At 42.7% G+C, this 16,434-nt stretch overlaps 2 protein-coding genes across 2 annotated transcripts in view; one reads left to right on the top strand and one right to left on the bottom strand.

Moving 5' to 3' along the window:
- Positions 1-16,434, bottom strand: part of MCPH1 (microcephalin 1) — a 271,811-nt gene that overhangs the window by 71,267 nt on the left and 184,110 nt on the right.
- Positions 10,130-16,434, top strand: part of ANGPT2 (angiopoietin 2) — a 58,775-nt gene continuing 52,470 nt past the window's right edge. The window contains 1 exon segment of the mRNA XM_030312056.2: positions 10,130-10,636. Coding sequence (XP_030167916.1) covers positions 10,352-10,636 — 285 coding nt within the window. The 5' untranslated portion in view covers positions 10,130-10,351.

The following is a 16,434-nucleotide window of genomic DNA, read 5'->3' as shown; positions in this document are numbered from 1 at the left end:
ACTATTCCACTCGATTCACTTGGTTCCTGCTTCCATTTACATTTGGACCTGACACTTTCTATCATCTTGTCATTTCACTGATGCCTTTCAAATAGTTTTTTTTAATGTTTATTTATTTTTGAGAGAGAGAGAGAGAGAGAGAGAGAGAGCGCGCGCGCATGCGCAGGGGTGGGGGCAGGGAAAAAAGAGGGAGACACAGAATCCGAAGCAGGCTCCAGGCTCTGAGCTCTCAGCTCAGAGACCAAGGCAGGGCTCGAACCCATGAGCTGTGAGATCATGACCTGAGTCAAAGTCAGCCGCTTAACTGAGCTACCCAGGCGCTCCTCAAATAGTTTTTAAATTATTTTATCCAGCGTTTTTAATCATTTTAAGTGGAATAGTCAACCCCAATACCAAACCAATCCCCTTCCTGGAATCCCCATAGCCTGTCCATCTAGAAGTCCTACTGATTGTCCATGTGAAGTCTCCTCGAGCACCAGGGTGATGTTTAGTTCAGGATTCCATGACATCAGACCTGCATGACTCTGCACTTTCTCCTTTGATCCTACTCTCTTCCAACCTCTCCTCCATACAACACTGCAGGGGCCTTTCAGACTAGTCTGCTCCCTCCCTCCGCAAAACACTCCCTTCCTTGGCTTCAGGCGCCCTCAGGGTAAATTCCAAATGCCTGAGTCGGACTCCTCGGGAGCTAGAAAGATGGGATCTCCAGGCTCATGCCTTCCCTGCACTCTGCTGGATTACATAATTACTCTTCAGTTGCCCAGTCTCATACTTTAATTACACATGCTTTTTCTTTGCCTGGAATGTAATCCTTCAATTTTGGTCTCTATGTTGCAGGAGGGATGAAAAGGTTCTTTTTCGTTAATTAATTAATTTGAAAGGGAGAGGGAAAGGGAGGGAGGGAGGATGAGCTGGGGGAGGGGTAGAGGCAGAGGGAGAGAATCCCAAGCAGGCTCCAGGCCCAGTGCAGAGCCCAACACGGGGATCCATTTCACAACCACGAGATCGTGACCTGAGCCAAAATCAAGTCACATGCTTAACCAACGGAGCCACCCTGGTGCCCTGATGGTCCTTTTTAAATAAGTGAAACATTTGGATCTAGACAGTCATTGAAAGTATTCTTGGCTGTTGACTCAGGCCGCATCTCTATTCTGGAGCCTTCCCGTGTGGTGCTCCTGCTCAGTACCCCCCAGAACCACCAGAGCGGGGTCACAGCCCTGTCCCTGTGTCCCGGAAGGTGGGTTTACCTCGTCAGACTGTAAAAAATTGCTACAACGATCAGGTCTCTAAACTCACCTCGTAACAGAGACAAACACAAAACTCTAGTGTTTTGACTGTTGCAATGGCACAGGCTTAACTCATTTGGGTAGTAACCTGATCTCCAGAGGATACTGAAATGGCTCCGGACTCTGTGTGTGATAAACAAGTGCTTAAAAATGTTTTTTTCACTATGTGCGCACACACACAACACACACACACGCACACACGTGTAAGTAGGTGTGCAATTTCTGCATATGGTGTGGTGTTCTCTTGCATTAAAACTATACTGAAAGCATGCTGGGTTGTATACTAGTTGCTAATGATATTTATGCCCTATATCGCATGTCATTCCCATAAATGATCTTAATAAAACATGGATGGTTTTCCCTGTTGTCTGTTATGAGGCCAGTAGAGGGAGCAGGTATTACAAGTGGATCTGGTACTTGTATTCTCATATAAACACCATCTCTAACAGGTTTCTGTTTTAATTTTTATTGTAGTCAAGCAGGACTTTTTGACCAATAAATAAAAAAGATCACTGAAATATGCATCAGGATTTTGGGGAAAGGTAAACAGTATTTCTCTTTTGTAAATATTCTACTAGAATATATTTATATAAATGTTATATATATATATATATATATATATATACATACATATACATATACACACACACACACACATATAATTTTTTTTTTCCTTGAGGGAAACAGATGCCAGGAACTAGGCACCTTAACCCTGCTATAAATGTTCTGTTGCTATAGGCTTTGTACAATTTTCTTCCTTTCATTTTTTTCTTTTGTGTCAGTCTTTCTTCGAATTTAGACCCTTTCCTTAAAATAAAATATTTTGGGAAGTATAGTTTATTATTAATAGAGCCCCAAAGAAACTGACATAGGGTTTAAGACAAAAAGTGGAGCATATACATATCAGATTTTTTAGGAAAGACTTAAATCATCAGTAGACAACCATACTTAAATTGACCAAGGAAACAAGAATGGCAATGGAGTATTTTTATATACTTGAATGCAAACATCGCTTCCTTTTATGCATAACTATTTCTTATACTTCTAATGTAATTCTTTAGAAACTATATATAATTCTTCAAAAATGAGTTTTCATACATGTAACTCCATAATCAACCCTAATTTCCCACAGGAAGATTTTTTTATATCAAGTCAGTTAGGCAGACGGGAATACCAAAAGGGGGTCATGTGCTGTTATTTTTTTACTTCTTTGACATAAGCAATTTTATTTATGTTAACCTATAACCGAGAGAGATAATATATCTTCATGTAAATAGCACATATGACATTTTTATCTCTTATTTTAAAAGGTTTCTCATAATTAAGATAAAAATTTTTATAAATTTAGATTAAACAAAGATTAATCAAGATGGCATTAAGCCACTTTCAAAGGAAAATTCATTCTGAGACAAATTTATATACTTCTTTGGTAGAATGGCCATGACAAAGAGACCGGGCACATTTTTCACAAGCACAGAATTTGAATTCTCTAAAACCTTGCTTAAATGAATGTAGGAACATTTAATGCAGAATTATAAGCCCACCTCAAAATCTCTCGTGAACCACTGTGTTAGTCAAAGGAAAGATTTTATTGACTTTATATTGGTCATGGGTTTAACAGTAACCATTGACATTAATCTCCTGAAAGAAAATGTTTAGCATTTTTTTTTTCTGCGGGGAGAAAACAGGACATAGAATTACCGGCAAAAATATTATCAGGCTAATGCACTCATCTATTGTTTTAGAATTTTATCCACTGCCTTTTTAAAGTTATGACTTGGTATCTTGACCTTTTGGGCATTTTCTTTTGATGGGGAGATAAAATATTCCATAAAAATATTAGAGAATGAAAATATTTTAAAATCAAACAGCATTTGAGATAACTTTATATAACAGGAGAATTACATAAACTAAAATATTCCTAAAAATTCAGGGAATTTATGATGAAATCTTAGAAAAAATAGTTACTTGGATATTTTCCAAGTTTCTAATAAATAAAAAGCTTTTTCTTTTCGATCTTTAAAGCTACATAGAATAGACAATGTGGCTTTAAAAAAACAAGCATGCTTCAGCAGATGCTATGCTGGTTCATGGCACTACAAACTATAAAAGAGTCAGAAATCTTTTAAGTTTCCTTAAAAAACAGTCTGTTCTCTCCAAATGTCTTTCAGATGTCATTTCAGAGCAAATTCTCAGATAAGCTAGAATGAATGAGTCTTGGTACCTTTTTAATTGAACTAAGCTGAGTAAGAACGACATCCACCTGAGAAGTCACGTGAAAGGGATTTTTCTCATACGGTTAACTCGGATTCTTCCATCAATGTAACCCTCTAGCCAAGAGCCCCCATGGCTCTCGGTCAAACAAAAGTGAGGCAGCTGCAAGAAGACAGATAATTGTCACAGATAAGGCTGATGCTATCTAGGCCTCTGCCCTTTGGTCCCCGCACTCATTCCGGCTGCGTCCCGAATGAAAACAGGACTGGTAATGCAGGGGAAATGGCTGTTTCCCAGGAAAGGAAATTGCCTGAAAACACATCTGGCAAAGGGCTTTTTCTCCTCCTCTGGCAGGGAGATCTTTATTTTAACAAAATATACATTCCCTCACCTTCCACAAAGGTGAATTCTACGCAGCCTATGCCCCATTCTAAGTGGGTGACATTTAATTTGTTCTCTAAATACAATGGGCCAGCTTTTTTATGTCACATGCTATCTCCATTTAATTCCAACTGGGACAGGAAATTGTGCTAAACTAGGCATCATACTTCATTTCAGAACTGTGTGTGTTCTACAAGGTACATCATCGTCTGCTAGCTTCTTACATTGGATGAAACTAGCGAGCCAAAGACAGGAGAAAAAGGCTGTCAAAGCCAGGAAATTGAGAATGTAGCAAGAATATATATCAAGTTTAACTGATGCAGTTAGATAATCAGTGGGATTTCCAGAGAGTCTATCCTCAGCTAGTTAACACAATTTGACTTTAAGTCCAAACCGACGTGCGCACTTCCGAGGCGACTTTCCCTGCTTACGAATACCACAGGTCCTGGATACTGAGGCAGGCACATGGCGGGGATTCACACAGGACCCAGCTCAAGATGACCAAAGGCTACAAACAGTCGATGGCAGTGAAACAGAGTCTGTTCACTGGGGATGTGTGTTTGTGCCGCACAGAGGTGACAGCCAGTAGGAAATGGCCCTCCAAAGACGTTCAAGTTTTGTCATGGTAAAATCGAGGTTAAAAACTATTGCTTTAAATTCTCCTTACACTCATCACCATTAATGGAGAAGAAGGGCACAGAGATGCACTGGGCTGGTGCGGTTCTTACCATCTCACTTCAGTGAGCCTTGATTTCTGTATCTGTTGCGGGGGACAAGAGTTATCTTCCACGGGTGCACGGTGTGTGTACGTACACTTTTTTTCCCTTCCTTCTGTCTTTATGGTAACCTGTAAGGGGCCTTTTCTTTGGAACCTTTTTCAAATCTCATGACTGGGAATTATCTTTCCCAGCCTGTCAAGTACAAGCTGTAATAGCAGTTGAACATGATTAGCAGCTTGAGAGAGAGAGGCATCACCAAGTTTTTGCAAGTGGCTCTAGCCTCCAATGGTAGTTCAGGTCAAATACAACATGTATTCAAATTGAGTAGAAATAGAGGCCTTCTGTGACACTTACAAAGAAATCACTCTAGAGGGAGTGTGCTTTTGGAAAGCTGAAACACTAATTTCCTTCCTTCCTTCCTTCCTTCCTTCCTTCCTTCCTTCCTTCCTTCCATCCATCCATCCATCCATCCATCCTTTGTTTCTTCTAGCTGTGGCCGCATCTTCAGCCCTCATTCATTACCCTATACAATTTGGAAATAAAAGTAGCAAAAATAACTTTCTCTAACAACAATTTTACGTCCAGTGAACTTTCTAATGGTTTTCCCTGTGCACCGAACATTAAATTGTACATAAACATGTGGACTGATTTTATTCAGCCAATTTTTAAAAAGCCAGGGAGAGGAGGGAGATGGACAAGATGTCCCCAGCATGCCAGGCAGGCGCCTGAGTGTCTTGAGTGTGCCTGACTGTCTACAAACGGTCCAAAATCAAAACAGAGTGTCCCAGCTTCATTTCTTAAGGTATTTCAGTACTGAGAGCCCCCCTGTAGCAACATAACACTTTCCAGTTTCCAGTGAAGGCCACACTGGCCAAGCAGCCCGCCCCCGTCTCCATGCCCGAGGCGGGCAGGCAGCAGGGAGATAAAAGCGGTCTGCTCTGGTGAGGGCGATGGTGACCACGGCAGGCATGAGGTGAGCTCAGGAGGATCCGTGCAGACAGCATGGCAGGAGCCTTGCGCTCAAAGGTTCAACAGATGTGGGACATCCGTGTGCCTGTAAGTACCTGAGTACTTTCCAGGTGTTTTCCCATCAGGGATGGGGTTCTCAGAACAGACATTCGCTAGGCACACCTACTGGGATTTTAACAGTTCAGAAAGCAATGCCCATTCTGTGTCCACTTCCAACCCTTGGTCTGTGCAACAATTTTAATTATCCAGAGTTCAATACCGGACCTTGAACAGGCTCCCTGGACAACAGCAGAGGTCACATGGGCCTACCCAAAACTTCCATCTGGCCATCCATGGCTTGGGGGCTGCCCCATTTTGTGCTGATGGAAAGCCAGCATGCTTTTTTTGGTTGTGGGGTTCCTGAGACACCATTCAAAGAGAGCCTAAAGTCTGAGAGCCTCTGAGATGGCTCTGGGTGACCTGGGACCCCTGGAAGACTGTGGTGGGTCAGATTCCAATATCCAGACAGAAGTCGATCTACAGTTTGCCCGGACCTGCATTTCAGGAGGGGACAGGGAGGCCACCAACAAGGGGAGATTCTCAGGCATTTCCCACACATTAGAGCTTTTGTTCAACAGGCCAAACCAAAGCATCGTCAGAGTTCTTGGTACTGCTGACCTCTGTCTTTGAGGAATAGGTAAGAGTGTTGTTCTTGGTGCCGTGAAACCTGATTTATAAAGCAAAGTGCAAGGAAAACTCGAGACGGCTCTACAGAGAATAAATGGGAGCTTCCAAAACCTCAGCTGATGACATACAGTATGGGGAGAAAACAAACATCATTAAGAAAATAAATAGCACCACGCACAGCTGTTCGGCAGGACTGTTAGGAAAAAAAAGTGGTTGGGCAGGAAGGCAGCGTTTGGGAAGGCTGTAATAATATTTCCAATTTTATAGCTTCATCTGCCTTTGCTATCCTATCAGCAGGGCACTGAAGAAAACTCAAGATTCTCTTTGAAAATGAACAGTTAACAGTTCTGAGAAGCACTGTCCAGCCTCGTTCGAGCAGAGGGGGGGCTGGGCTGGGCCTGCTGTCCCCCAGGCTGGGGTAGGAGCTGTCACACAGCTATCTGTGGCCCAGTGCAGGAGGGTTAGCTGTTATCATGCTCCTTCGTGAGGCTCCCCACCCAGATCTTCCTCCTTCCCCTCCTCCTCCCCCACTCCTCCTCCTCTTCCTCCTCCTCCTCCTCTTCCTCGCAGGAGGCTTACTGGCTCCCCTGTGTTGCCACAGGGGCCTTGCACATGCTCTCGGCATTTGCTCAGTGACCGACTGGGACAATCCATTGTGCAGTTCTGACTCCACGAGCACGTCCCCCGCCCCGGCTCCAACCATGTTCTGCCTCTGCTGTGCTGTGTCGCCTGCACTGGGCCCTGCCTGAGCCTGGTGTCTGCTTTCTACCAGAGTCTAGTTTCCAAGCAAGCTGTCCTTGCCTTGTGTTTTAGATCCAGCTTCAAAGTGGCACTTTCCTTTTGGTCAAATGTTCCTGCCCTTCTCCGAAGTCCCTTTCCCCCATGCCTGGTCTCATGCTTCTCAATTCTTTAGGAAGCCACGCTGTGATCTGAGACATGGGATGGCTGCCTGTTTACACTGGCGACGCATTTAGAGTGGCCTCACTTGCCACGGCACGTCGCCCTGGACAGACTCCGCCAGGTTCTAACTCAGGGGCTGGGGAACTACAGCCTGTGGTCTGTATCAAACAGCTAAAGGGAGCTAAGAATGATTTTTACACTTTTATAAATGGCTGAAAACAATTAGGAGAAGAATATCTCAGGACACGTGAAAATTACAAGAAATTCACGTTTCGGTGCGCACGAATAAAGCTCTGTCATCTAGGGATGGTCCACGGCGGCTTCCACGCTACCGTGGCAGAGCTGAGAAGTGGTGGCGGAGGCAGGATCGCCCGCAGAGCCTGAACTACTCACTGACCCCTTTACACCACGTTTGCCGTCTCCTGGCCTACGTAGAGCTTCCCCCCAACTCTCCGGTAATAATTCCCATTTGGGAACCTACCAAGAGCTGCTCAACGCACATTCTGAGCTGGAAGGGGCAGAAAAGGAGGGATCCATGCCACCGCCTGTGGGGCCAGTGCCCCTGCAGCAGCCACACCCCCTTTCGGATTGCCGCCCCCGTCCCTCCTACCAGGCCCTATTCGTTCATGGGTGTCTACCTCACCCTATTAGCTGTGTCTCTGCAGCTGTGGAGCATTAACATCCACCCCCAGCACCCAGCAGGGGCTCTGACACAAGCGAGCAAACGAGAAGTACTTGGGGTATAACCTCTTCCTGTGGCTACTTTTTTAAACCAGCCTACTTGCCTGGGAGACAGATGAGTGATTTTTCAAATGGGGACACGCAGTGTGTGCCCGATGTTTCTTTCTGCTTCACGTTGGCAGAATGACACAGCTGTAATAGTCAGTAGTGGAACAACTTATTTCCAATGAACAGCAAATACGGAAGTACTAGTCCTAAGTAATATTACTAGTCTGTATCGTTTTAATCCTCAAAGGCACTACAGCGAAAGAATCCTTTTGTTTTGTGAGAAAGCGGAGGCCTGGAGAAGTCAGCAGTGGTTAGCTTCAGGTCTGGGAGAATCAGGGTTCTTACACAGGGCTCGTCAGAGACTATCTGCTTCCCCCTACAGTCAGTCGCCTGAATGGGTACATTTTCTTTAATTTCTTCCTTCAGTGGAAACCATGTACCAGAATCGTGGTGGACTCAAACCATCTCTTCTGCTATAAGACCCTCCTGGGGCATGAGTTCTAGCCTTCCCGAGTGACAGAACCCTCTGGAAGGTCTGGGAATCCCTTCTCAGGAAATGACATGTGCTACTTTATTCAGATGTTAAGTAACAAGATCCAGGGATGAGTCTGGTGACAATGTAGTGCTGAGCTGACAGCTTGAGATACTGTAACTAGAACAGCTAAGATTTCTATTGATGAAAAAGCCACAGGTATTGATCACTGTTGCTTATGACCTATTCATAGTTAAAGGAGAGGCTACTTCAGGTAGAGTTTGGTGAAGAATAAAGACACGGTTTTTGTCACCGAAGTTCATGGACCCCATTAATTGTGTCCATGGACCTCAGGTGAAGAACCGCAGCTCTAGAAGTAATGTGGGGGGAGCCAGCCAGTGCGTAGGAGGGCTGTTTTTAAAGGTCTATTTAGGTCTCTTGGAAACACACATTCCAGGAAAACAGAATTCACCATACAAATTTCACAAGCACCCAAGAATTAAAAACGTAATTCTGGAATGCTCTGAAAGCGGATTGTGCACGATACAGACGGAAACAGACTTTTGTGGGTAGACGGGTCCATCAGGTCGCTGTGCCGATAGGCTGCCACTGAACGGGGAGAACAAATCCTGCACACAAATCCTGAGATAGAAACAGACCGTGGGCAAAGATTCCGAGTTTTTTCCCTATGTGCACTCTGGCTGGTTAGCATAGCATTAATCCCTAAAGTATTAAGTTTACGTTATTAAAGGAAGTCACCCCGGGGACTGAAAGAGCCATAGACTCGAAATAGAAAAATCCTGGGAGCTAATGCAACCCTTGAATTTTACACACAAGGACAGGAGAGCTCAATTAAAAAGGAGAGGTGATTTGCCTGAGTCCAATACGGAGTGGGGCTGAGTGAAGCGGTCCTGGAAAAAAAACAGGAGAAAATAACGGGATTTGAGCAAAACCTGATCTAAAACAGGAAAAGTCTGTGTTCCTCTCTCACCAGCATCTTAACTGAAATTCTGATTTCTGTCTGTATTGTAATCTGATGGACCATTAATCTGTCTAGTATGTTTTAGTTTGAATACTGAAGTGGATATTTTGTTTAAAAGATTCAGTGTCAGAGCTCAGAAACTGATTTCCCCAACACAGGCCAATAAAGCGAGATCTTCTCATCCAACCGTTTTCAAATGAAAATTCTGCACATGTAGCTAAGAGTTCAAAAATCAAGTAAGACCAACGAAACTATTTTCCCTATGGAAAGGCAAAGCGTTTACAAGAGCGAGACTTCTTCTTCCTCTTTGTTTGTAATAACAAAAATAAACCGAAGTTCTGACATATTTGTAGTATTTTTATTCCTAAAGGAAAAAACAGGAACTTTCATTGTGCTTTAAAGTTATTACCCCAGATATTTTACCAGCTTAGCACTGTGAAATCAGTTTCAGACATGAGAGACCCACTTCTCTCTCTAGGAAATACTCAATTAGGGTGGTGCCTCTGAGAATACCCAGGGGTCCTGTAGCTGATCCGTGCTTCCCAGAGGGTTTCTGCAGCATATAGCCCTGGTTGGACAGCACACACATGCTCGGATTTTTCCTGTTGCCTGGCTAGTGACCCCCCTACAGGAAGATAACAAGCAAGCCAGGAGGGCGGAGCGGCTCGCGACACATGTCTGCCTGCTCTTATCAACTTATCTTATAAGGAAAGTGATTGATGCAGATCCTGACACCCAGAACCTGAGGGAAGAGAAACAAGGAAGCATTAACTCTGATCTGTAAGGGGAAGACAGCCCTCAGGAGTAAGCAGGGTTATTCTTTCTACTGCGATCTGACAGTTCACTGCAGGACGGGAGGGAAGACCAGCGTGAACAATCACGTTCCTGCTAGAAAAGGAGGGAAGAGACTCCCGCTGATGGACCTTACACCATGGCAGCGGAGCCCTGCCTCTGAGAGGGCAGCTTAGGAGTGGGATTCCTATGTGCCTTCCAGTTTGCTGAACTGCTGCTTTACTCCCGAAAGAAAGAAAGAATGTGGCAGCTTGTTTTCTTTACTTTGAGCTGTGATCTTGTCCTAGCCGCAGCCTATAACAACTTTCGGAGAGGCATGGACAGCATGGGGAAAAGGCAGTATCAGGTTCAGCAGGGGTCCTGCAGCTACACTTTCCTCCTGCCGGAGACAGACAACTGTCGCTCGACTAGCTCCTACGCGTCCAGCGCTGTACAGAGGGACGCACCACTAGATTATGACGACTCCGTGCAGAGGCTACAAGTGCTGGAGAACATCATGGAAAACAACACTCAGTGGCTAATGAAGGTAGGAAAAAAATCATTTTTATTTGGTGAATGGTGGAAGCTAATTAAGATCAGCTCAGTTTTCACGGCCAAAAAAAAAAAGAAAAAAAAAATCATAAAACCAAAAAAGAGACAAACAACAAACCCCAGGCAACTGATTAGCGCAGGGGAGAGATGGTGACTCCTACCTTTGAATGAATTATCATTTCTTTTATTCTGTCCCAGGGTGTAAAGTAGTCGTGGGTGAAAAGCGAAAAGGATTATCTGAGAAGAATGCCAGAATCAACAGAGAACAATCTCTGAGTTAGGAATCTTTATTTAATAAAGGAGAGGAAGTGTACTTCTCTGCAAAACGTGTAGGCTGTGTTGTTTGTGTAAGTGGTTTAAACTCAGTAACACCCATTGCCAGGGATGTTATAAACTGGTTGCAGGCATGAGAGGGAAGCCGTAAGCGACTGCAGCCCGGGAGCCAGGAAAAACGTGACAATCATGTTAATTACTGATACATAACGGATGGAGTAAAGTGCTTTACCAATTTCCTGAATTTATTTACTAAAATAGATTGTTACTCTTGGTAAATGAGAGGAAATTAAATAAAGCAGACTTCAATGTTTCTCAGAATCTGAGGGCTTGACTCTGAAGGGTTTGCCATTAGGTGAATGGGGTAGGCATAACCTCAGGCGTCTGGGGTTCTTCAGCACCCAGCCCCTTAGCTCCAGCAGCAGGCTGTGAAGTTCCACCCCACGTGGGACGGGCGCACAGGGCATTTTGCTGCAGCAAATGCCATGACGAGATGGTCATGTTCTCAGGGCTATGATGCTATATAGTTTCACAGACTTTTCATAGAGGGTTGAACCAAAACAGGATATTGCAAACTCACTTTTTCTTTCCCAAGTGATCATTTTCCCATGTAAATGTGGGCACCGTTTATACAAAACCCAAAGTCACCCTGAGATTTTTCTTGATATGGACCATACATATATAGTCTAAAGGAGGCTTAAACAAGTTGTATAAATAGGTTACTCGTTACATATTACAATGACATTACGTCACAACGCTTACACAGTAGAGAAGGTACTATTTAATGAGCTGATTTCACCTGGTTCGAGACCTTGCCCCAGAAAGAATTCTCAATCTTTCATTTCACCATCAGCTTTCTGTTAGGATACTTTATCTTAATCTTAGAATAGATCTTGGCTCCAGATCTGTGTTTCTCATTAGCTGTCCTACCTTCAGAGAGGAAACGACCAAGTTATTACTTGAGTCTAAGCCGGAATGAATGAGTGCTCTCAGCTCTGAGTTCACTGCAACCAGAGAGTCGCTTGAATCCAGAAACAGAACAACAAACACTCATCAGAAAGGCCTGCTGTATAATACACAACTCATAACTAATTGTCTTTGAAGGCACTGGCCCTTCTGGGCTAATTCTCCCATAGGTTTCCCACTTTTCCTAACGAGGTTCCTGTGGTATGCTCTTTTAAAATGCTCAGTAATTCATAGATGTGCATAAAATAAGCTGTTCATTCACTGATGCACTTTAAAAAAAAAAGTACACGGCAGCACAGGTTCAAATGCTTGGAAGACAGACTATATCCTAAGTATCTTCTCACTCTGACTTCCCATTTCTTCTCAAACTGTCATGTCCATGCTGAACATCCACAACATCCGCCGTGGTTACGCCAGGGCGAAGAGCCACGGTGAGGGATGAAACATACATCATACACAGTAAACATTCTAATCTGCCCGGCTGGTAAATCATCTCTTAAAATAAACAGTCAAGAAACATAAAAGAATGTTTTGCCAAATGCAAGATTGCTAAATTGCATTTGCTTAATGAAGCCCACAGTAAGTATACCTGGAAAACTCCATAGTCAAAGCTCATATTTCTTTCTAAGATAAACAACTGCCTTCTTAGACCTTTGAAACACTGTTTAAAGAAAGAAAGGGACAAGAAATTCTACATGAAGACAGCAACATTTTTTTCCTTTCCAGGTTCAAGTAGTAAATATTTGAACAGTAGCACAATGGCATTGCTGAATTCTTTCCCTAGCTAGCTAGCTAAATATCACCGAGGATGACTTAATGTTTATCTTTTCATCAGCTCGGCACCTGCTCACCTGTCCTATCTTGGGGATGTGCACCTGAGAAAGACAGCTTGTGCCCACCCACTCTGTTCACAGGCTTCTGGTGTGGGAATGAAAGCAAAGAAAGCAAATATGAAACCTGTTTAGAGTGGTTGAATGTAACCTCTCTGCTTGTTTTTTATTTCTGTGTTTTGTCACCTGTGATAATAATCACTGCTTTTCTCATAAGGGAGAAAATAATATATAATGGGAAGATAGATAAAGCCACAGGATTAAAGGTTTAACATCACAGTCTATAACATGTATTCCTAGATTATCCTGGAGAGAAAAAGCACATTCCTGTTTTTCATTGTTTTGCATGTTTCCTTTCCTTTAGGGCTGTTTGTGTGTGTGTGTGTTTTTAATGTTTTCATATTTCCTTTTTCTCCCTGATCAACACTATAAAGTAGAGGGTATGTGGCGGGGGGGGGGGGGGGGGGGGGGGGGGGGGGGAGGGGGGATGGGGAAACTTTTAGATTTTAAGAAAAGTTGTTAAGAATGAAAATGACACCAAGTTTCTGGTTAATTCCGGGACAGATGACTAGCAGTTCATCTCCTCAGTGGTTAGCTTTGCCTCAGGAGCGTGGACTAGGAAAGCTGTTTTGCAGATTATCAAAAGATGCCACACTGCCCCTTTAATGTGCCAGGCAAAGGAAGTGTGAGACTTCTGAATGAATGCGGAGTAATATGAATGGAACAATACAGGGAGGGCTCACTTTCTGCTCAGTGGTTAAACAAGCATAAGATAGTTTACCAAATACAACCCAATGACCTAAAAAAACATTATATGTCATATTCCCTTGCTAATCCTGCGACTATCCTAAACCTCTGCCCCAGTGATATTAAACTCACTTTATAAAAAAAGACAAATAACTTAGCAAAGTGGATTTTATCTTGCCTGGAGACCGAATGTATTTTTTTTTCCAATAAGAGGAAATAGGGAAAGGAAATAAACAATTATTTCACACTGATGAATACTTCAAATTTATAAACAACTGCAAAGTCTATTGTGCTTTAAAACACAATGTTTTGAAAAATAAAGCTAATGCCTATTAAATCGATGTAAACATTTCCTCTGTCATTTTTTTTTCTTTTTTTAAGGAGAGAAGTACAGGCCGAGCACTGTACACGTGAACTGAGGGCCTTTTCTTTCTCTAAAGCCAATAGTGATAGATCCTTTCAATAAGGAATGAGAGTCGTTGCGCTTCAGGGGCTGCATAGGAAACGATGCACTTTAGTTCCTAAAACACAAAGTTGCTGTCCCTGGGAAGAGCTGTTGGTGACCAGCCTGTTCCCATCCCTGAGGGGGAGAGGGTGTGTGTGTGTGTGTGTGTGTGTGTTTTATCACGTGTGGTTGCTAAACATTCCTTAGCTGTGTATTCAAACAAACAGACAAACAAACAAACCAGAGCTTGATTCACCAAAGAAAAAAAACAATCCTACCATACCCATAGCCAGCAGTGTCCTGCCCTACCAGAGCAGGACCACCATTCCTGGGCTGTTATCTGTTGTATTTCCAATCATGAAACAGGACTGTGTTCAGTAGGAGAGGTAAATTTTGTGCATGCAGGTAACCTGAAGGAAGCCTCTATTTAAGAAGGCAGGGAAATGATTACTGTTATTTAATTATACATTAACATCATTATAGTAAGGGAGGAAGAGATGATTAAAGTTTCACTCTGGTAGGAGAAATACAATATATTTAACTTTGGGAAATGCAGGCATAATATAATGTTTACTATGTATTATGTAAGATATACAGTACGATACGTGGTCACTTTGTATAGTATATAAATATACTAAATTTTTACTATATATGTGTTATATATATAGCATTTGCTTTCCATGGTCAAGTAGTCTCTGCTTGTATTTTTTAAAATATTTTTTAATGTTTATTTATTTTGGAGAGAGAGAGAGACAGAGAGACAGAGAGAGAGAGAGAGAGAGAGAGAGAGAGAGGGAGAGCATGAGTAGGGGAGGGGCAGAGAGAGCGGGAGACACAGAATCCTTACCAGGCTCCAGGCTTCAAGCTGTCAGTACAGAGCCTGATGCAGGACTTGAGCTCACCAACTGTGAGATCATGACCTGAGCCAAAGTTGGACACTCAACAGACTTGAGTCACCCAGGCACCCCAAGTAGTCTCTGCTTATTAAATGAGGCTTCTGACATGCTGCATGAACTATGTAGGTACCACTCTATGGGCAGATTATTTGCCTATAGAGTCTAGAAGTGGGAAATGGACTTGTGTACACAACTTCCATAATATCCTGCTTCCTGTTCAGACACTAGATAATCCAGAAGGTCTCCATGTTAAAATTTGAAAACTGGTTTATTTTAACAGCATAGTTCTTTACAGTTTATAAACAGATTGTGATCCAACAGTTTATCTATAAGTCAGTTACTGTATAGGAACCTGAAAAAAAATAATGACCTTATCAATGGTGCTCATATGCTCAGGCTGGCCTAGAGTGCCGATTTTAATCTATAACTGAACTTTTATATATTTATAATTGAAAAAAAAAACAGTTTCAATCAACCCTACCACCACATGGATAACTTAAGAAAATATGAAAGTACTATATGGGCAATGTAAAATAAACAAGTCAAACCATTAAAACAGAGAAAATAGGAAGTAAATTCTCCTATTCCCTGAGCTTCAGCCCTTTCTCCAGATGAGCACTTAGAGATTTACACCAGCCCTTTATTGTAACAAATTTAATATGAAAAGGCAGGAATTTCCTTCTTCTTAAAATATGTACAGTGGCATACCACTGTGGCATGATCCAAAACCTTTTTTTGGCTCACAAATGACGTGATAAGAGGTTAAAAGAAAGAGATTTTATTTAGGGAAAAAGAGCAAAATTTGGAAGACTGAGGTAAAGGAGAAAAGGAGAATATGAAGTAAAGGTGTGTGTGTGTGTGTGTGTGTGTGTGTGTGTCTGTGTGTGTGTGTGTGAGAGAGAGAGAGAGAGAGAGAGGGAGGGAGGGAGGGAGGGAGGGAGGTGGGAGCAGACAGAGGCCAGGGGGAGAGACTACCCTTAAGGGCTCAATCAAGATAAGGAAAAGGGCATTATTATTGTATGACCATTTTGAAAGAAAGAAGATAGTTAATACTGCTCCATATTCTGGCCTCCAAGTGACACCAGGGCCGGCAAAGCTTTGTGGATTTCCTGAACTGAGATCAAGAGGGTATATGCAATGTATCATGGACATCATTTTTCAGATCAGGTGCTCAGAACTTGCAGAATATCTGTATTACTTAATGACAGTAACAACTCTGCTAACCATTGTCTCTCTTATCATAAATATATACATGTGTATGCTTATTATATACATCTATTCCTATAAAATATAATTTATTTTTTTTTTTAATTTTTTTTTTCAACGTTTATTTATTTTTGGGACAGAGAGAGACAGAGCATGAACAGGGGAGGGGCAGAGAGAGAGGGAGACACAGAATCGGAAACAGGCTCCAGGCTCCGAGCCATCAGCCCAGAGCCCGACGCGGGGCTCGAACCCACGGACCGCAAGATCGTGACCTGGCCGAAGTCGGACGCTTAACCGACTGCGCCACCCAGGCGCCCCTATAATTTATTTTTTATTAAACATAAAATAAGAAGTTATATATGTACTCTCTTTCCACTACATCCTTCTGTGACTTGAATGAACTCGACAATAAGATTTTTCTCCTAAATTA

The sequence above is a fragment of the Lynx canadensis genome, chromosome B1 (assembly GCF_007474595.2).
Source record: "Lynx canadensis isolate LIC74 chromosome B1, mLynCan4.pri.v2, whole genome shotgun sequence".
NCBI classification, from domain to species: domain Eukaryota; kingdom Metazoa; phylum Chordata; class Mammalia; order Carnivora; family Felidae; genus Lynx; species Lynx canadensis.
The sequence above is the reverse complement of the archived record's forward strand: the minus strand, read 5'-3'. Positions and strand labels throughout refer to the sequence as shown.